At 31.2% G+C, this 22,077-nt stretch overlaps 1 protein-coding gene across 2 annotated transcripts in view; it reads right to left on the minus strand.

The window, feature by feature from the left end:
• tbc1d9 (TBC1 domain family, member 9 (with GRAM domain)) overlaps window positions 1-21,497 on the minus strand; it is a 32,851-nt gene extending 11,354 nt beyond the window's left edge. Inside the window, exons 1-9 of one of the 2 annotated variants that reach the window (XM_051108666.1) lie at window positions 20,860-21,497; window positions 12,658-12,768; window positions 9,644-9,762; window positions 9,326-9,554; window positions 7,590-7,851; window positions 6,164-6,371; window positions 5,712-5,918; window positions 5,046-5,219; window positions 2,778-2,928 (exon numbers count right to left, since the gene is read on the minus strand). In XM_051108666.1, the coding sequence (XP_050964623.1) occupies window positions 2,778-2,928; window positions 5,046-5,219; window positions 5,712-5,918; window positions 6,164-6,371; window positions 7,590-7,851; window positions 9,326-9,554; window positions 9,644-9,762; window positions 12,658-12,768; window positions 20,860-20,980 (1,582 nt within the window). In that variant the 5' untranslated portion in view covers window positions 20,981-21,497. The remainder of the gene's footprint in view (window positions 1-2,777; window positions 2,929-5,045; window positions 5,220-5,711; window positions 5,919-6,163; window positions 6,372-7,589; window positions 7,852-9,325; window positions 9,555-9,643; window positions 9,763-12,657; window positions 12,769-20,859) is intronic. The other variant, XM_051108673.1, reaches the window with a different exon arrangement.
• Between the last annotated feature and the right edge of the window lie 580 nt (window positions 21,498-22,077).

A 22,077-nucleotide genomic window follows, 5' to 3' on the forward strand; every position in this document is an offset into this window, starting at 1 on the left:
TAACTTGATAATCATGCTAGAAACATGTTAGCAATATGCTAATCATGTTAAAAACATGCTAGCAACATGTTAAACGTTAGAAACATGCTAGCAACATGTTAGTAACTTGCTAATAATGCTAATAACATGCTAACCATGCTAACAACATGTTAGCAACTTGCTAATAATGCTAATAACTTGCTAAACATGCTAGAAACATGCTAACAATATGCTAATCATGATAAAACACGTTAACAACAAATGCTAATCATGCTAGAAACATGCTAGCAACATACTAGTAACTTGCTAAACATGCTAGAAACATGCTAACAATATGCCAATCATGTTAAAACACGTTAACAACAAATGCTAATCATGCTAAAAACATGCTAGCAACATACTAGTAACTTGCTAAACATGCTAGAAACATGCTAGCAATATGTTAATTATGTTAAAAACATGCTAGCAACATGTTAAACATGTTAGAAACATGCTAGTAACTTGCTAATCATGCTAGGAACATGCTAATCATGCTAACATCATGTTAGCAACTTGCTATTCATGCTACTAACCTGCTAGTAACTTGCCAACCATGCTAGAAACATGCTAGTAACTTGCTGATCATACTAAAAACATGCTAATAACTTGCTAATCATGCTAGAAACATGCTAGCAATATGCTAATCATGTTAGCAACATGCTACTTACTTTCTAATCATGCTAAAGACATGCTAGTAAAATACTAGTAACTTGTTAATCATGCCAGAAACATGTTAATCATGCTATAAACATGTTAATCATACTAGAAACATGCTAGTAACATGTTAATCATACTAGAAACATGCTAGTAACATGCTAATCATGCTAGAAACATGCTAGCAACATGTTAGTATGTTAGACAGACTGTATTTCCTTCAAAACATTTAAGATTTAAGCTTTAAAACTACTTTACTATCTATCTAATCTATTTTTTCTAATCTTTTTTAATAAAATACATCTAATACATTTATTTAATATTTTTGTAAGTAATATTTATTTAAAAATGTATAATAATACATTTATATTTTTCTAAAAAAAAAAAGAAATTGGACAAAAAAATTGGCTTCATAAAAGACATAAATGCAAATAAAACAAATCATGGTCCATGCAAATTATATTTAATGTCATCTGGGTGACAATTTCTTTTATTTTGCACATTTTTACATTTAATATATTTAATAATATATTTTTTAAAATATCAATTATATATTTTAACATTTTAAATATTATATAGTTTTTACATTTGTTGAGCTGTAACTTGGCAAGTTTCAAAGTAACTTCAGTTGTGTGATTGCATCATATCGTTGTGTTTTTCATTGCTAATGCAGAAAACTGTGAAGGAACACAAGTCAGCTACTTGTTTACTGCAACAGAAGTGTGCTTGTGCAGTCATGTGTTTCAGTTTGTGCACCGGCCTGTAACGCTGTCAAGTGTGCATGTGTGGCTCTTCAGAATAATGTGCTCATATCTAATAAACAGGAAGCAGTGCTGTAGTAGACAAACAGGTATGTGCACTGAACCACAAAACAACCACACAACAAAACAGGTGCGTGCACATGTGAAAGAGACTAAACACCTTAAAATATGTCCAGGGTTTTGTTCCTGAATACAAATATCTATTTATTTTTATTTATTGATCCAGATTTTATACGAGACATTAAGTGCTGATTATTGTTTCTTGCATAAAATAAATGAAATATGTTTATAAAATCAAACCTGAAATATATTATTATTTTTTTTTATTAAATATACATATATATATTTTTAATATTATATATATACATATATACACTAGCACATTTTCTACTTCCTATTATTATTCTTTTCTTTTTATTTAATTAGATAATAATTGACTGCACAAAGCATATCATGCTCTGTGAAAATCATATTTAATGTAGTCTGTTTTTTTTTTTTTTTTACTTTGCCTATTCTTCCTAAAATAATGTTCTTAAAATTAAACCTAAAATGCATTATTGTTTTATTTATATTTATATATAAATTAAAAAATTTAAACAATTATTTTTACCAACAAAAAATACTTACATTTTTATTTATTATTTCTAATTGGACAATTATTTGCTTCATAAAACACATCACGTTCCACACAAATGATATTTCTTTTACTTTGTATATTTTTGCTAAAATAAGGTTCTTAAAATCAAACTTAAAAGTTGTTATTGTTTTTCAGTATTTAAAAAAATTCCAAATTTTTTATTATTATTATTATTATTATTATTTAATTTATTTGGACAATAATTGGGTGCAAAAAACACTTTATGTTCCACGAAAATTATATTTAATGTAGTTTGGGTCATATTTTCTTTGGCTAAAATAATGTTCTTAAAATCTAAATTAAAATGTATTATTGTTTTTTTTTTAAAAAAAATTCTATATATATACATATATATAATAATAATTTTTTTTTTTGACAATAACTGGCTGCATAAAATCGTGCTGCATGCAAACCATATTTAATGTAGTCTGGATCATATTTTATGTACATTTTTTCTCGTCAGAACAACTTGTCCATGTGGGCATCTATCTAATCTGACTAACTTCAACCAAATGACATAAATCTGTAGAAACTGATTGACCAGACTGTGTAATATCAACACAAGATGTGAGCAGACGGAAGTTGATAAGACTAATTATTCTCCTGTCCTAACTTCCCTCGGTTATCTGGTGAGTTAATTATTGCTTGAATCCAGTCTTCTTGTTCTCCCTGCTGTCAGTGACCCAGATGTGGGATGCGTGACTCACCAGAAAACAGGAGCCAGAGCTCTCCTCTCATGTTCTCTGGAATGCCCTGCAGCACCAGGTCTTTGGTTTTCTCCGTGCGGTACATACACACTCCCTGGCCGTATTCAGTAAAGTGATTCTTCCACGCCTGCTCCTTCAGAAACTCTTTCGCCTGAAAACCAATGAGCATAAAGAGAGCGTCTCATCACTGCTGTCCCGACTTCAACTTCAGAAGTGCTGATGTAAGAGACTTTGACTTGGAAAATGAGTGCTGGCACAGAAGCGAAGCCAGTGAACCGTGAACTTCATTAACTCTCTATTCTGAAATGTAAAATGTGGTGCTTTTAATGTATAAAAAAAGCTTTAGATTAGACAATCTTACAAACAAAATCCGCCTAAAATACTCTTCTGTATGCAAAACATATACGTCTTTGTGAGATTTACATGCATTTTGTGACACTGTGTGACTAAATTAACAAGAGTTTTAAAGCGAAAGACTTGGATAAGCAGGTTTTTAGGTCATTTGTTGCAGGGTCAGCAAACAGAGTGAACTGTACACGGTCTTCTCATGAGTTACACTTCCTGTGTGTGTCCTACTAAAGTATCGGCTTTAACCACATCAATAACACAATAACCTGAATCTAACTTCAGGCTGTGATCTCTGACTGGATGAGCAGATAAACAAACACCTGCAACCACACAAGGACTATTATCATTAACTAAATCTAAAACTAAAACCATATATATTTTTTGGTTTTTCAAACTAAATAAATGTTAACTGAAATTAAAGTAAATATGAAAACAATAATAAAATGTATATTATATATATATATATATTTATTTAAATAATTTATATTTATTTAAAATATATAAAATATAATACATATAAAAAAACTAAAACTAAAACTAAATAAACTAATAAAAAATAAAATTGATAAAAAAAATAAATATTTTATTAATTAATATTTAATTCATATTAGCACACATATATTATATATATATACATACATACATATATATATATATATATATATATATATATATATACACACACACACACACACATATATATATATATATATATATATATATTTAAATTATATAAAATATAATATATAAATATATATACAACTGTTTTTATTTAGTTCAACTAAAGTAATAAAATAACTAAAACTAAATAAACTACAACTAATAGTTTATAATAAAAATGACATATTTTATTAATTAATGTTTAATTCATATTAGCATATACATATATATATATATAAACACATTAATTTAATATTTAATTATTTACATCTACAACTAATGAATAAAAATGAAAATGAACACAAATTATACAAACATTTAAAATATTATAAAAAATATACATATTATATACATAAATATATACATAATATTACAAAAATACTCAATGACTAAAAATTACTCAAATTAAAATGAAAATATTTAAAATGTGGTGCATTATTGTATATAAAAGCTTTACACTAGACTGCTTCAGATTTTGATTGCTGTGTTGTTTTGCAAACAGGCAATAATTAAGGTCAAGAGCTACATAACTTCACATAAGATTTGTTTACTCTGACAATTAATATTAATTAATAAGCACAAATATAACTATTGACTAAACACTGATTTCTTCCTGTTGTTTTATAAAAGCAAGAACCACATAAAGTTACGTCCAACAGAGATTTAACTGCGTTTAAGAGTTTTTTTTAAAGGGAAAGGCAGCTCTTAAAGGGATAGTTCACCCAAAGATGAAAATTCTGTCATCAATTACTCACCTTTAACATTCAAGACCCAGAAAGGTAGTAAGGGCATCGTTAAAATAGTCCATGTGACATCAGAAGAGAAGAAATTGTTGTTTTCTTTGCACACAAAAAGTATTCAACTGAAGAGCAACTGATGTTTCATTGACTATTTTATCAACGTCCTTATTACCCTTCTGGGCCTTGAATGTGGTAGTTGTGTTGCTGTCTATGGAGGGTCAGAAAGCTCTCGGATTTCATCAAAAATATCTTAATTTATGTCCCGAAGATGAACGAAGGTCTTACGGGTTTGGAACAACATAAGGGTGAGTAATTAATGACACAATTTTTATTTTTGGGCGAACTATCCCTTTAAAGATAGTTAAAATCACTATAATGCAAAGTCCCCAAATGCACAGTATCTGGTCTTTTAAGGAACTGAACTTACTTCAGTTCCTGATCTTCTCCATCAGTTCTCTCGGTATACAGTGATAAAAACAAAACACTGTGGTGTTTGTGATCAGGCATGAGGGTGCTGTACCAGTTTGGGGTTGAACTCCTCCGGCGACCGCCTGCGGTACATGGTCATCAGGGCCTGTGTTGCGGTGGGAACCCTGTTATCATTGAGATTGAACTGCCTGTCGCTCTCTCCCTCAGAGCTCAAAGCACTGCGCTGAGGACTACAGGACAAGACACTGCCCTGCTGAGAGTACACCTGCACACAAATATATAAAAAAATGTAAAGCAGCACAACCGTTTTTGACATCGATGATAATAAGAAATGTTTCCTGAGCAGCAAATCAGAACGATTTCTGAATGACCATGTGACACTGAAGACTGCGTTGAAAAATCAGCTTTGCATCACAGGAATAAATTATATTTTACAATATATTACAATAGTATATGGCTATTTTAAATTGTAATAATATTTCATGATTTTACAGATTTTACTGTATTTTTGATCAAATAAATACAGCCTTGGTGAGCCAAAGAGACTTCTTTTAAAAATATTTAAAAATCTTTAAATTTTTTTCAGGATTCTTTGATGCTAGAAAGTAAAGTACAACAGAAGTTATTTAAAATATACATCTTAGAGATATTATAAATGTCTTTACTGTTACTTTTGATCAATTTAATGCATCCTCGCTGAATAAAAGCATTAATTTCTATTCAAAAAATACAAATAGATAAACAGCATCATTCCCACCTCGTCGTCTGAGCTGCTGAGGCTTCCTGTGATTTCCCGCTCAAAGTAGATTTTGGAGGTGGTCTGCTGCAGGAAGTCTGAGATCCTTTGCACCAGGAAGTCGCGGTCTTTGAGGTTGGCAAAGAGGAAGGTCATTTTGTTTTTGGTGCTGATTGACAAGGGGCTGGGAAGGACGTTACAGCTGTCGGCTTTCTCAACTATGGTCACCTAGTGAAGAGAGGAAGTTGATCCATTTTATTTGCACAATGAGTAATAACCAATATTAAAATCTTCATATTGCAGGAACTGGATTGTGAAAGATGGTGGAGAATGCAGGGTAAATGCTTATGCATATTCAAGCTTTGATTAAAAAATCTAATTAAAACTGTTTTATGTGAGCATGCAGTGTATTTTTATTGCTTATTAGAGTATCATGTCATTAGATTTAGCATGCAGTGGCTGGTGTGACGCACCTCTCTGAGTGGGATGATCAGGCTGCAGATGGTCTCTTCTTTACTGGTGAAGCAGATGTAATTAGTGGAGACGAACATCTGTCCGAGGATGTGCATCTTGTTGAAAGGTGTCCATAGTGTGCAGTCCGTGTGGCCGTCTAATTTCTCATCTTTCGGCAGGCGGAAAAGTGCCCGGTATCGTTCGCTTTTAGCTCTGGCGTCCAAGTCCCTGAAGTCACAAAAACAAATGTAATACTGAAAAGTGCTGCTATATATTTTCTAAATGCACACAGCAAACTAAAAGTCGCTTTGTCACTTTGCTGTAAAATTGGTGGAGCTGTTCTGCACGTCAAAGCGTTTTCACATAATCCTCTTAGTTTGCACAGACGGCGTTGAAAGCGCTCTGAAGGAGAACCAGATTTTCTACTTTCAATTTCACACAGCTTTCAGATGCCCGTTCACTCCAAAATATAATCCTTCACTGTTTTGTACTTCAGCTGTCATTTTTAAGACAATTATTGTAGGAATCTCACTTATGTTTCTGATATTACCTGATAAATAAGCAGCAGTTCTGTGACTGATCTCACTGATCTTTTTTTACTTGTTTTAGAGTACAATTATCTACATTTTCTTAAATCAAGATACATTTACTTGAGAAGCAAAATTACTTAAAGGCATAAAGTCTTTTTAATGAAATAAATTAGCTAAATTAAGTGAGTTTATTCTTAAACCAAGAAAAACAATCTGCAAATGGGGTAAGAAAAATGTTTTATGTTTTATTTGTCTTATGCTTTATTAACATGTTTTATTTGTCCTATGTCATTGGAAAATATTTATTTGTATTATATATTTAGATATTTGTTTATTTTTATATTTATTATATTTTTTATATAGATTTAGATAGCTGTGTTGTTTTTTAGTATATACATCATATTTTAGGTAATTTTGATAATTCTTAACTTAAGAATATTTTAATATATTAAATAAAAATCTAAAAAAAGATTTTTCACAATATCACAATATGAATTTTATTTATTTTTTTATTTATTAATTAATTTACATTTATTTTGATTTTTTTCCCCTTTATTTCAAAGTAACTATATATCATTATAATTATAATAATTACAATTATTTTTTTTGCAAGAAAAACAATACCAGCTTTTACTATTACTTAATAAAATAGTAATGTTTTTTTATGTTTTTTTGGATAATCTAGTAAAAATAACCTCTACACAAACTAAAAGTACTTCACTAGGTACTCATTTAACAACATAAGTTAAATAAATCAGTAAATAAGTTAAATAAATGTAAATATTTAAATGCAACACATCATTTAATTCACCTCCTAACACTCTAGCATCACTTCATCTTTATTGATCTACTTTATTAATAAAGTTATTTATTAATATATTATTAATATATCTTCATGAGTGCTGCTTTCACACACCTTTTGAGGGCCGACACTTTCTTGGGCGACTTCTTTTTGAGTTTGGGCAGAGAGCGGTCCTGCTCGAAGCCCTTGTTGTCCAGCAGCTGTCTCATGGCTATGTTGGCGAGCTGCTCCATGAGTTTGAAGGTCTCGTTGATGTTGAGGAAGACGGAGAAGACGTGCTCGCTGCAGCGTGTGCTGACGCGCACCATGTCCGGCAACAGCAGCGTGGCGTTCTTCTCCAGCTGAGTGATGTCGGCCCAGCGGATCACCAGTTTAGCTGAAACAAAACGTTTCACGAAGTCAGGAATGACAACCGCATTTAAATACAGGAGTGAATCCCCTAAATACAGTTTTGTGTGTATACTAGGGGTGTAACGATACATTGATTCGTACCGAAACGTCTCGGTACGGACATCTCGGTTCAATGCATGAGGCCTTACAACGAATACAGGCAATTCACCATCAATCCAGAAGGGGGCGCCCGCAGTAATGCAACGCTGTTTTTATAACCGCCAGCAAAAGAACGCCGAATGACAGGGGTTGCGCACTTGAAAACAAAGACCACTCATGTGTTGATTCTAGGGTAACGTTTTCGAAAATTTTGGGAACAATATAAGCCAGTTTTACCGTAAAATAACGTCCGAATCGTTTTTGAACTGGTTCATTAAAACGATCTATCCGAAAGAACCATTTTGTGGAAACGAATCAGACTTCTAATCACTATTAGCGAGCAAGAGGCAAATTATTGGATGCTCAACGGAAGGGTGCATCCTCAAACTCAGACGAGCTTAGTATGACTCTTTTCATTAAGTTCATTTTCGTGAAACGACAGCAGCCAAGATATGCAGCCTTTCGTTTGAGGGGCGCCCATAGATTAGCTTTGCTGAACTGAAAACGGCTCTGAATGGGGAGTCGATTCCCCTTGATGGGATCCAACCTTTGGAATCGACTCTCGATTCCCAACGCCTCGGAATCGAGGAATCGATTCTTTTTGGAATCGATTCCCAGCCCTAGCTGATTCTGAACGCGTCTCTAACTGAGAAAGGAGTATAACGTTACTTTAAAGGCTTGTGTATTCAACTGTTTGTAAAATGGAGCTTTGTGCTCGTGTATCCTAACTCTCTCATTCGGCACAAATCCAAGTATTCTATAATATTTCCGAGGTACCCAAATGCTAAACTATTATTTATTATGTAAATTATAGGCTTTGTACTTCAGTCGCGTTCCAACGTTGAAACAACGAGGCGGTTATCGAAACAACGATTTTCACTAAACAATACGAACCCCGCTACTCATATTAAGGAATACTGTCAAACATTAACTGGTGACTAATTGACTAATAAAAATGTTTTTTCCTCATTCGACTGCCTACCTTAAAGCAAAAACACAAAGCCAGTTTGTTTTTACACTGCAAACCTTCCTCTTAATTGTTTTCAATGGGGTATTGTGGAATTGTCTAATTCTTACATTTGCACTATTTTAAAGGGACAGTTCACCCAAAAATGAAAATTCTGTCATTAATTGTTCACCCTCACCCCCAAACGATGTCCTTACTACCTTTCTGTGCCGTCTATGCAGGGTCAGAAAGCTCTCAGATTTCATCAAAAATATCTTAATTTGTGTTTCGAAGATGAACGAAGGTCTTACAGGTTTGGAACGACATGAGGGTGAGTAATTAATGACAGAACTTTCACCTTCGGGTGAACTATCCCTGTAAACAAAACATTACACTGCAATCTATAAAATCTCACCCTCTTTCCCGAGCAGGTATGAGTAAAAGCAGAGGTGGTTGATGCTGAGGTACAGCCAGCCCTGCCGTGGCACCTTCCCCTTCCAGTAGCTGCAGGAGTAGTAGTTCACCAGCTTCTCCTCCTCCGGCATGACGAAGAGTTTGCGGAACTTAGCGATGGCCTCCTTAAACTTATCCGTGTCGTCATCCTCTCTGATATCATGGCTTTTGTTGTATTCGGCTATAATACCCTAAACACACAGGCACACACATTTAAGCACTAAGGCTTATTAATAAAGCACCAATTAAATGAACAGCGTGTTTTATGCTAATGTGTAACCTGTATTTTGCCCTTGACGAAGGTGGTGATGTCATTCTCATTCTCGAAGATGGAGAGCGTCTGCAGCAGATTCTGCTCCAGCCATTCCCAGTTCTCCGTGATCTCCTTACGAGAGCTCCCTGCGAGAAACAAAAGCCGCTGCGTCGTCAAATAATACTAATCCGCACATTTAGGGTAATGAATTTCATCTGAAGTCTTTATGCGCCGTGGATTCATTTGCTCAGAACTGAATAGCAGATGGGTCCGGGTTCATCATTTAATTAGCTCTGTATTAGCACAGCTCTCCTCAGGCAATAAATCAAACACATTACTGGCAAGCCAAATGATTCATTAAGAGCGTTCTGTGACAAGAGCCCCGCAATTAGGTAAAGACAGAAATACACAATTACTTTAAAAACTACTAACTAGCCATGCTATATTTGCTGTTTAACCATGACTCACAAAACAAATAGTTTCAACAAATACAGTGTCTGTTAACTAACATTAATATTAAATGTTAAAATTCATATTAATATATTATTTTAACAATTTTTGTTAATACTAATATATATATATATATATATATATATATATATATATATATATATATATGCGCTTAATACTACATTTTTCTAGTTGTTTCTAATCTAAAGTAATAATTTTATATTTATAACATATAACATTAAATATATAATACTACATTTATTTAGTTGTTTATAATATTTGACAACTGACAATTTATATTTAATGTTAAATTTAATCCTAATATTATTTTATATTTATTTAGATGTAAATTACATATTAAATATTAGTAAATTGTATTAATTTAGTTGTTTGTCTGACAACCAACAATATATTTAAATAATAAAAATAGTAATATTATTATTAATTAGTAACTTTATATTAATATATTATAATTTTATATTTATAATATATTTATATTTATTTTACATTCATATTTTTATATTTCTATACTAAATTTATACTAAATTATATTTAATACTAAACATTAGTACATTATTGTTTACATTTATTTAGCAGTTTATAATGTTGTATATAATGTTGTTTATAATGAAAACCAAGTATATATTTAAATAATACAAATAGTTGTATTAATATTACATAGTAACTTTATATTAATATATTTTAATTGTATATGTATAATACATTTTTTATTTATTTTAAATTAATATTTTTATATTTCTACATATGCATTTAATACTAAACATTTTGTACATTTTTTAAAATTGTTTATAATGTTGTATATGTTTGTCTTACAACCAACAATATATTTAAATAATAAATAAAAATAGTAATATTAATATAAATAGTACATTTAATATTAATATTGTTGTTTTATACTCATGATATATTTATATTTATTTTTAAATATATTAATATATGTTAATATTATATTCATATTTTTATATTTCTATATATAAATAAAACATTTCACTAAACATTTAATAATTATTTATACATGACACATATTAATACATTATTTAGTTGTTTATAATGTATATAATGTTGTTAATAATGACATCCAAAAAAATATTTAAATAATAAATAAAATTTGTAATATTAATATTAAATAGTACATTTAATATTAGTATTATAATTATATATTTGTATTAAAATGATATTTTTGTATTTCTACATATAAATTTAACACTACACATTTTATACATTATTAACATCATTAATACTTTTTTATATAATGTTGTTTATAATGACAACAACAATATATTTAAATGATAAATAAAAACAGTAATATTATTAATATTAAATTTAAATTAATCCAAATTATATACTAAACATTTCTCACATTATTTATATATTTATAAATTTATTATATATTTATTTATATTTATTTTACCATCAGTCTGAAAATACTGATGTACTGTAAATGCAGCCTAGGATTATTTCTAGAAAATAAGTTTAAAATAAAAAAAGTAATGCCTTTTCACAGAACATATGCGCATCCCAGAGCCGGGTCTCTCGCCTTAAATAAAGAGATTTACCAAATGGCTTGCAGCTAGCAAAGTAACAGCTTGTGTAATATGAACCAGCATTCGCAGTTGCCTGTAAACCAGATTAGCTTAGAAACAGAGCACTCTCCGCTCCTCTGGGAAGCCGACGCTCTCTTTTGGCTACACACATAATTTTCTAGGCTGGGGATGGACGATAGGTTTCTTTGTTTTTCAGTTTATTACTGAATATGCATTTGTCTTTTTAAAGCAATGTTTATTTGAAATTATTTATCTAATTTAGAATGATTAATTTGCAGTAATATTTAAATAAATGTCTTTTTAGATAAGCTAAAATGTAAAATGATATAAAATAAAATAAGATAATAAAATAAAATAAGATAATAAAATAAAATAATATAAAATAAAATAAAATAATAAAATAAGATAATAAAATGAAATAAAATAATATAAAATAAAATAACAATAAAGTAAAATAAAATAAAATAACATAACATAATAAAATAAAATAACAAAATAATATAAAGTAAAAATAAAATAAAATAAAATAAAATTTTGGTATTGTGACAACTAATTCTATATTTCTTCATATTTGTGCAGTTAGAGTAAAGTGGACCTGTGCAAAATGTATCTTCCATAGTAAAAATGCTATAGCAGAAACCATTTCAGTTTCACTGTGTTTCAGTTTCACTACTCTAAGCAGAGCAACATAAGTGCACTTAACTACACATCAACCACAGACTCTTTGTAGTCCGGCACGAATACCGATTCCTAATAAACATCAGCTTTGCTAAAACATTGATTCTTGTCTTCAAGTTTTGAACTGTCTAAACTGTCCTTTAAAAGCGAAGACAGAGAGTGAACATCATCTTCAGCCGGGCAGCGTTTGCAAAACAAGTGGACATTGATTTCTGACTTCAGATTGCACTTTAGAGGCAGTGGGGCATGAGGTAATGCTCCGGCAGCGAGCGGCCATCAGGGAGCGGGTGGGATGAGAGGGAATATTGCAGAACGGGAGGCGGCGGGGGTTCGGAGGCAGTATGTTACCGTGGGCGATGGTCCAGTAAACCAGGGAATCGGGGGTCTGGTAGAGGATCCTGTACGGGGCCACGCGGGCGCTCGAGTCCAGCACGACGTCAAGGGTACCAACCAGCAGACCTGCGAGAAAACAGACGACGCATAATCAGAATGACGACTGGATAGCAGTAGCTTAAAAAAGACTATATCGGACAGCACTTAAAAAATAAGTTCACATAAACAAAGATATCTATATTTTTCAAATACATTTTAAATACTGTATTCAAAATTTCAAGAGATATTTGTTTTAAAAAAAGTTCTAATTTTTCATTTTAGTATCAGTATAAAGAAAAGCAATTTAATATTTGGGAACATTTCCAGAGTTATGCAAAATTTCCTAATGACCACATCATTAGACTTGCGTTGTGATCTTGTGATCCTTGTCTTGGGACTCGAGAGCATTAAGAAAGAGATGACTTAATATTGTCCCTTAATAAACCCTTAGCAGCAAAAATGGCATTTCCATAAATAAGTTCAAACTGTCTATTTCAAACTGTAGTTTTTGCATTAAAATTTCAGTCTTTTATCGTAATCTTTGATTGTTTGGTCAAAATGATGGTTCCTCTGACCGATTAATAATAATTAATCCGCATAATCATCAAACTTTTAGGCCCATTCAGAGAAAACAAATATTTATTTATTTGTTTTTTTGTTTGTTTGTTTATTTGATGCCATGCAAATAATTTATAATTTAACTTTATAATTATACAAGTTTAAATATATTAAAATTATTTCAGATTTTAACTATTAAAATAATGTATTATTTAAACTAATAAATATTTTTAAGAAACGTAATATAATACTAATATTTAATAATATATATATAATATTTAGAAAAAGAAAACAATATGGATACATTTGATGAGATAAAAGAAGACATGTTAAGGAAAAAACATTGGGAATATTTTGTACTAGGAGGCCTTTATTTATTTATTTATTTATTCTTTTTTTATTGTTTGATTATTTTTAATTATGTGTATGAATGTATTTGTGTCTATATGGGTATTTGCGTATATGTATATATTGGATTTATTTTTTATTTTTATCTATTTAATTATTTATATTTATTAATCTAATTTATATTTATATTAATATTATATTTATTTAATTATATTAATTTATTATAACTTATTTATTGCCTGTTGACTGTTGCACGTGAATTTATATAAGTATTTATACTATAAGTTAGTGCTGTTGTAACTAGTTATTTTTGTTAAGTAGAGTTAAAAGCAATAAAGAAATGAAAAAATAAATTAATTTTTTTATTAATATTTTTATTCATCAAGGATGCACTAAACTGATCAAAACTGACAGTAAAGGTATTTATGTTACAAAAGATTCTACTATAAATAAATTCTGCTCTTTTTAACTTCCTATTTATCAAAGAATCCTGAGAAAAATGTATCTCAGTTTCCCCAAAAACAAAAATATGAATCAGCACAATTGTTTTCAACACTGATAATAATCATAAAATGTTTCTTGAGCAGCAAATCAGCATATTAGAACTATTTCTGAAGAATCATGTGACACTGAAAACTGGAGTAATGATGCTGAAAATCCAGCTTTGATCACAGAAATTAATTACATTTTAAAAAATATTCAAATAGAAAACAGTTATTTAAAACTATAATAATATTTAACAATTTTACACTTTTTCTGTATTTTTAATCAAATAAATGCCGCCTTAGTGAGCAGATACGGTTTCTTTCAAAACCATAAGAAAAAATCTTACAGACCCCAAGCTTTTTAAAGGTAGTGTGTGCTCAAAAGACTCAAACATACCGAGATACAGCTTCAAAATGTATAGTTTAGCTCTAACTAGGTGTAGATTGGGCCAGCTGCAATAAAACAAACAAACAAAGAACCAAAAATGCCTCAGTTCTCAAAGGCTGCTGCTCGTAAACCCCCCTGGGCGAGTCTGCAAACGCTGTTAGCGGCTTTGAAGACTCTACCTGAGGAGCATTAGCACTGCTGCAGAACGAGAATGTGCTGGCACTGCTATTAGAGCATCAGACACCTGCAAAACCTGCAGATCAGAGGAGGAGCTCTTCATCTCCAGCACTCTTTCTCACAAAACCAACAACATGTTTTCACAATCCAGTGTGGACCGGGCAGGTTCTGCCAGTTCAAAAAAGCAAAAATGGGATTCAAGAACTAGATGAATCATGCTCATCAGACCAGGAATGTGCATTAGGAAAATAAAATATATATAGTCATTTTTGACACCACAAGTGTTGCCAAACTTGAATGTGCAAATTAGGATCGTCCAAACAAATCTGGCTTCCTGTTTCTGCAGGAGCTTGTATGTGCAATAACACCCCCCTCCTGAACACATGACTTTCCGTTCCTGCTTTCATATGCTCGGATGAGCCATGGTTTCCTTGGTTGCGAAACAAGAGAGCAGAGATTTGAGAATACTGTAAGGATCACATGATCTATTCAGTGTTGAGGAGCCTACGTGCACATCAACAACATTCAGTTCATTCTTTAATAAACCTTTTCCAGTTCCAGTATTTCGAGTTTCTTTGAAATGAAACGACAGCCTTCTACTGTCAAATACTTGACATTTCACAACATAGCATTCACTTAGCCTCATATTATATGGATGCACTTCAGAATTTTTTTATTATTGATATATATTAATGTTATTGATAGAAAGTATTTTACAAAGGCATTTAACTATATTAATTGCATTCCTTTTGCAATAAGCATTGAATATTCTATTCTTGGTTCGTGAATATTAATTGTGCTGCATGACTGGACAGTCCCAAAAGGTTTCCAAGCAACGCCTGCCAGAATTAATATTCACACACTACGACTCGAATTTACACTGTTACACAGTAGCAAAGTCGGTTAACACTTTCTAATTTATATCACACTCCATAATGAATACGAGCAACAGGATATGAGATCATACTCGAGGGTTGCTGTTTTTAATAAATGATGAATAATAAAAATAAATAAATAAAAGAGGAAATAATGAATTCCAAATGTTAAAATATACCATCTACAGCATACAGCAGCAACATCTGCAAAGCAAATTGTTTTGTTTTTTTATTTGCGCTGTCAAACAATTAATTAATGATTAATCGCATCCAAAATAAAAGTTTTGTTATATATATATATATATATATATATATATATATATATATATATATATATATATACACACACACACAAATGCATGCATACAATTAAGAAAAATGTATATATAAAATAAATATACACACATATACATCACTAAAAATTTGAATTGAAATAAGGCTGAAATAAAATAAATTATAAATATTAAATGAAAACCGTAAACTTAAGATAAAAACGACAAGAGCACATAAAATTACTAAAAATAAAATTAAAATGGAAAACATACTAAATAAAAGCTGATTTAAAATTTTAAAAAACACTTATAGCAGTATATAAATAATACTAAATTAACTATGGATGTTTGTACTCTTCGTATTAAGTCAAAAGTCAAAATTCTGATGTTTAGATCCTCTTTTGGTCAAAATATCAGTCAAACTGAATACTAGTGAATTGCACAGTTTGCACTGCTCACTGTCTACTATTTTTTATAATAATTAAATGTGACCCTGGACCACAAAAGCAGTTCTTAGCAATGCATACTACTAATCAAAAATTAAGTTTTGATATATTTACATTAGGAAATATACAAAAATATTACAAAATTATTTTTACTTGATATCCTAATGATTGCATTTTAACCATTTGCACATACAAAGTCAAGTTAAGCACAGTGCATTATGGGAAACACTACACAGTTTGCTCTATTGTACATTGCACATTTTGACCAATGTAGTAGGGCGTAGTACACTACACAGCCTTTTTGTTTCCCTGTTGGCATATATGTGAATCCTGGGAACACTTCTTGCGAGTCTTGTTAGGATGCTTGGATGAGGAGTTTGTGGGAGGAACATTTCATTGTTGTCTTTTCTCATTCTAAATATAGAACGCTCTGCTCTCAATTGAATTCATCTCCGCTCTGACAGAAACAGCCTTACCAGCACATGGACTAAATCAATATTCTGCTGAACAGCATCAACCTGATACAACTGTATTGAATGGCCTAAAAACAAAAAGGAGCTGTTGACTTCATCTGTATTTAGCCTCAGAAAAGACATTTGGGCTCCGTCTGGATGCATGTAGACCACTGGGCCACTGGATAATGGATAATAGAGACTGACTGGTATTGATTTTTCGTTCTTTTTTATGACCGATACCGATAATTTGCATGTGCCTGATAACCGATATGCAGAACCTGTATTTATTTATTTTTTATATTTTTTGCATGCAATTCCCTATTCGTCGGTGGATTTGATATTACAAAATCGATATCCAATTATGGAAAAAAGCATAAATATTGGGGAAAATATCTGTCAATCTCTTGCAACTGTTCTGTACGTCTTAATGAACAAACTGGAATAAAGCTTATTAATGAAAAGGAAAGCAAGTTACAATACATGTGAACAGGTTCGTAATTATGGTCTTGCACGCAATTCTCCATTCATCAGTGGATACGATATTACAAAACCGATATCCGATTATGGTCAAATTCATAAAAATTGGGGAAAATATCGATTAAACCGATTATCGGTCAATCTCTGGCAACTGTTCTGTATGTCTTAATGAACAAACTGGAATGAAGTTTGTTAATTAAAGCAAAGCAAGTTACAATACATGTGAACAGGTTCGTATTTATGGTCTTGCATGCAATTCTCCATTCATGAGTGGATCCGATATTACAAAACCGATATCCGATTATGGTAAAATGCATAAAAATTGAGGAAAGTATCAGTAAAACTGATTATTGGTCAATCTCTTGCAACTGTTCTGTACGTCTTAAAAAACAAATTGGAATAAAGTATGTTTACAGAGGTTTATAAATGTACCTATCTACTACCTATCTGGGAGAATATTCTGGTAACATTCAAGTATTAATACTAAATTTATTTGTAGCAATAGCCAGCTATACACTGTATAGGTCAAAATTATATTTTTGTTTTATGCCTAAAATCATTAGGATAGTAAGTAAAGATCATGTTACATCAAGATGTTTTGTAAATTTCCTACCGTAAATATCAAAACTTTAAAGGTGATTTTCTCAATATTTAGATTTTATTGCACCCTCAGATTTCAGATTTTCAAATAGTTGCTAAATATTGTCCTATCCTAACAAACCATACATCAAAAAGCTTATTTATTTCAGATTATTTAATTTCAAGAATTGACCCTTATGACTGGTTTTGTGGTCCAGGGTCAAATATCATCTGGGCCAATGAATTGCCCAATATTTGTCCATTTTTTAATGCTGTTAAAGCAATAAATCTAACAACATGAAAATGAATGTTAATTTCATACATTTTCCCAGTCACCAGTCAACCAATTTTAAAAAATGTAAAAGAAAAAAGACCCTTATGACTGGTTTTGTGGTCCTGGGTCAGATTTGTGATTTTTCATTCTCATGGGTAATTAAATGGAAAAATTGGACGCAGTAAATGCAGCAAAAAGAAAGAAAATGTTTAAAAAATATATATAATTATCATGCGCAGTTATATCGTCTTTGTCTATTCCACTTTTGCGCTGTTAAAAATTCAGGTTTAAATAAAAACCGGTCGGTTTGATGTATGTAAACATACCAAACATATACATTAGCTTTTTTTCTCATACTTTTGGCCGAACGCCGGCTACCCAAGACTCTGCGGGTCAGTCTGCTGGGCCGTGCCAGGCTCACCGACTCTCACTGGCACACAGCTCGCACATTTATGTAACAATGACATCATCTTCCCTCGCTAGTGTACGCTTTGTGTCTGTCTTTTCTCACTGACAGACACAAAGAGGTGGATGCACAAATACCGGCAGCGTTTCGGCTCTTACAGTGTTGATCTCTGCTATTCATTCTGAGTTATATCAGCAAACACATTATTTTTCAAGAACTCCCTTCAAGGCTCCAGCACGATTTCTGTCAGTCAGAGATAAAGAGGCGAACGGCACACATGCAGCACCTGTCCAGATATAAATACAGGTCGAGCCACCAGGTGAGGTCAATAAAACAATTTCACACCAAACCAGCTCAGCTTCCCAACCTGATGCACTGAGAATAAACTGAACCTTATTGAGCCTGTTTGGACTTTTATATTGGGTTATTTGATGCACATATATGACCTAGACCACAAAACCAGTCATAAGTAGCATGGGCATATTTGTAGCAATAGCCAAAAACACACTGTATGGGTCAAAATGATTGATCTTTGTTTAATGCCAAAAATTATCAGGATATTAAGTATAGATCATGTTCCATGAAGACATTTCTAATACTAAGAGTAAATTTCTTAGCGTAAATATATCAAAACTTAATTTTTGATTAATAATATGCATGGCTAAGAACTTCATTTGGACAACTTTAAAGGCGATTTTCTCAATATTATGAATTTTTTGCACCCTCAGATTCTCGATTATCCTATTCTAACAAACCATACTTCAATGGAAAGTTTATTTATTCAGGTTTCTGATATAAATCTCAGTATAAATCTCAATGAAAAAAAAAATGACCCTTATGACTGGTTTTGTGGTCCAGGGTCACATTTGGCCATGTTGATGTTGTCAAAGCAATATTTAGGTTGTGTAACAGTACCAAATCTAACAACATGAAAATGAATGATAATTTAATCAATTTTCCCAGTCACCAGTCAACCTGATCTCTAGATATCAGTATCAGCCACTGAAAAATCCCCATCGGTCAACCACGGTCACATAAAAACCATCCAACAGAAACAATAATGAGCCATGTCTATGGTGCTTGAATGCATCTCTGCATAGCCTATTCACAGTAGTAATAGAAATAATATGATAATAAGGCTGTATAAATCCATGTAGGCCCATATTATGCACAAATAATTAAATATACACAGAATGCTCAATTCTGATTGGTCAGTCATGGTATTCTACTTTCTATCAATATCAAATCAAAATCAATGTCCATTTGAAATATAATTTAAGTATTTTTAAAGTTTTGAAACATAAGCTTCTTTGTACAAATAGTCACATAATGCTGGATAACATGAATCAGCAAGTTTGCACAAACTTGCATGTGATTACAGCCAAAAGTAGACATTATAAATACGAAATATTAAAATGTTTTTTTTTTTCCAATTTTTAAAATTTAAACATAATCGGTAACCAGAAAGATGTATTAATTTGGGAAAATACTAAAAAAATAACTATACTGGAAAATATATATACTCCGTTCAAATCACATAACTGAAAAAAAAAAATCTAAATAACATTTAAAAGTTTTGAAATATGAATTTCACAAACTTGCATGCCATTACAACAAAAAAGTAGACATTATAAATATGAAATATAAAAATGCATTGTAATATTTTCAAATTTCAGTAATTAAAAATATGTTTTAAAAGTGGGGAAAATACTAAAAAAATAAATAAAAATTTGGGAAAATATATACTACACTCAAATCACATCACTGAAAATTAAAAAAATATATAATTTAAACATTTTTAAAGGTTTAAAACAATAACTTGTTTGTTCAAATGGTCATACAATGCTGAATAACATAAATCAGCAATTTTGCACAAACCTGTATGTCATTACAGCCAAAAGTAAACATTATAAATATGAAATGTTAAAATGTATTGATAGTATATTCAAATTTCAAGTTGGGAAAATACTAAAAAATAATAAATAAAAATATTAAAAAATATATACTAATATATATTTTTTAAATATATATAAAAAATAGTGAATAAACATGTTGGAAAATATATACACTACGTTCAAATCACATAACTGAAAAAAAAAGATATTTCGAAGTTGTAAACAAAACGATTATTAGAGCAAGAAAATACTACTTCAGTCTTTCTGTGTTTAAATCAAGGTGTTCCTTGCCGTTTCTTTGTAATTATTTGAAATTTACTAACAATTTCTGAATGAAAATAGTTTTAAAGTAAACCCTAGACTATATTTTTTACAGTGATGTTTACGCACAGGTATGTGGCGCGCACAGGTGCGTCTCCGTGACCAACATCATCACGCGTCCACCTGACAGTACAGGCATGAATGAACACACACACCTGTGCATAAGCGGTCATCATAAACAACATGACCGTGTACGCGATTCATTGAGTAATCATGCTTTACCCGCGAGTCCTCCTCCGCCGTCTCCATGGCCCTTTCTCTTCTGCAGGATGAAATATGGATTCGCTCTCTCTGTCATCCATAACGCGCTGGCCAGCAACACCTCCTCAGGGTTCACCCACATCTTCAGCTCGGTTTCCTCACGAGGACATCAAACAAATCTTAGATCCGTGGTCCAGTATGGAGTCGCCGTCCTGAAGCTTATCCAAGCGTCAAAGCTCACTCCCGAAATAGGGAAGCGACGCGCCTCGAAGATGCGACGGAGATATATTGCAAAATGATAAGCTGCCAGCACAATATAACACTTACTGTGTCGAGCAGATGGATAAATATTAAAACACGTTCATTTAAATATATGCACAGTCCTCCCGGAGCTCCTTGAGACGCGCGTACGGCTCACACTACACAAATAACAGCATGTTATCACACCTTTCTTAAAGGATGACAGTGACTTCAGCGCCTGACGATGATTAACCGAGTCCGTGAAAAGCAGAACTAGTGTATTCCGGTGGTTAATAGTGAACGATACGAATATTTTCAGCGTTTAAACGAGCTGCCGAAGCACGCAAAATAAACAATGCCTGACATTTCTGCCGTGTTCCAATGATGCTTAACTCACTAGCGCCTCTGCAGCGCACACTCAGCGTGCGTCACGGGCAGGCCATTGTGACGTCACGATTGTGGGCGGAAAGTACGTTGATCATAAACAAAAAATGACTGACAATTCATTTTTGACTAAAACAAAATTTAAAAACAAACTTTTAGGAGGCTTAGGATTCACTGGGTTCAACTAAGTTATCAATAATGTTTAATAAACAAATAAATAAATAATAATAAATATATATAGGAACAAAGACAAATAATTATATTGAAAAAATAAAATAATAGAAAATAATATAAATATTTAAAATATATTGTGTGTGTGTGTGTGTGTGTGTGTGTGTGTATATATATATATATATATGTATGTATATATATATAATATATATGTGCTAATATGAATTAAATATTAATTAATAAAATATTTATTTTTTTATTAATTTTATTTTTTATTAGTTTATTTAGTTTTAGTTAGTTTTATTAGTTTATTTCGTTTTAGTATATGTATATAGAAAAATAATTATATTAAAATAGAAAGAAAAATAATATATATATATATATATATATATATATATATATATTAAAAACATTAAAAACAGAAAAATAAGTAAAGAATTATTT

Source organism: Labeo rohita, chromosome 1, assembly GCF_022985175.1.
Source record: "Labeo rohita strain BAU-BD-2019 chromosome 1, IGBB_LRoh.1.0, whole genome shotgun sequence".
Taxonomy (NCBI): Eukaryota; Metazoa; Chordata; class Actinopteri; order Cypriniformes; family Cyprinidae; genus Labeo; species Labeo rohita.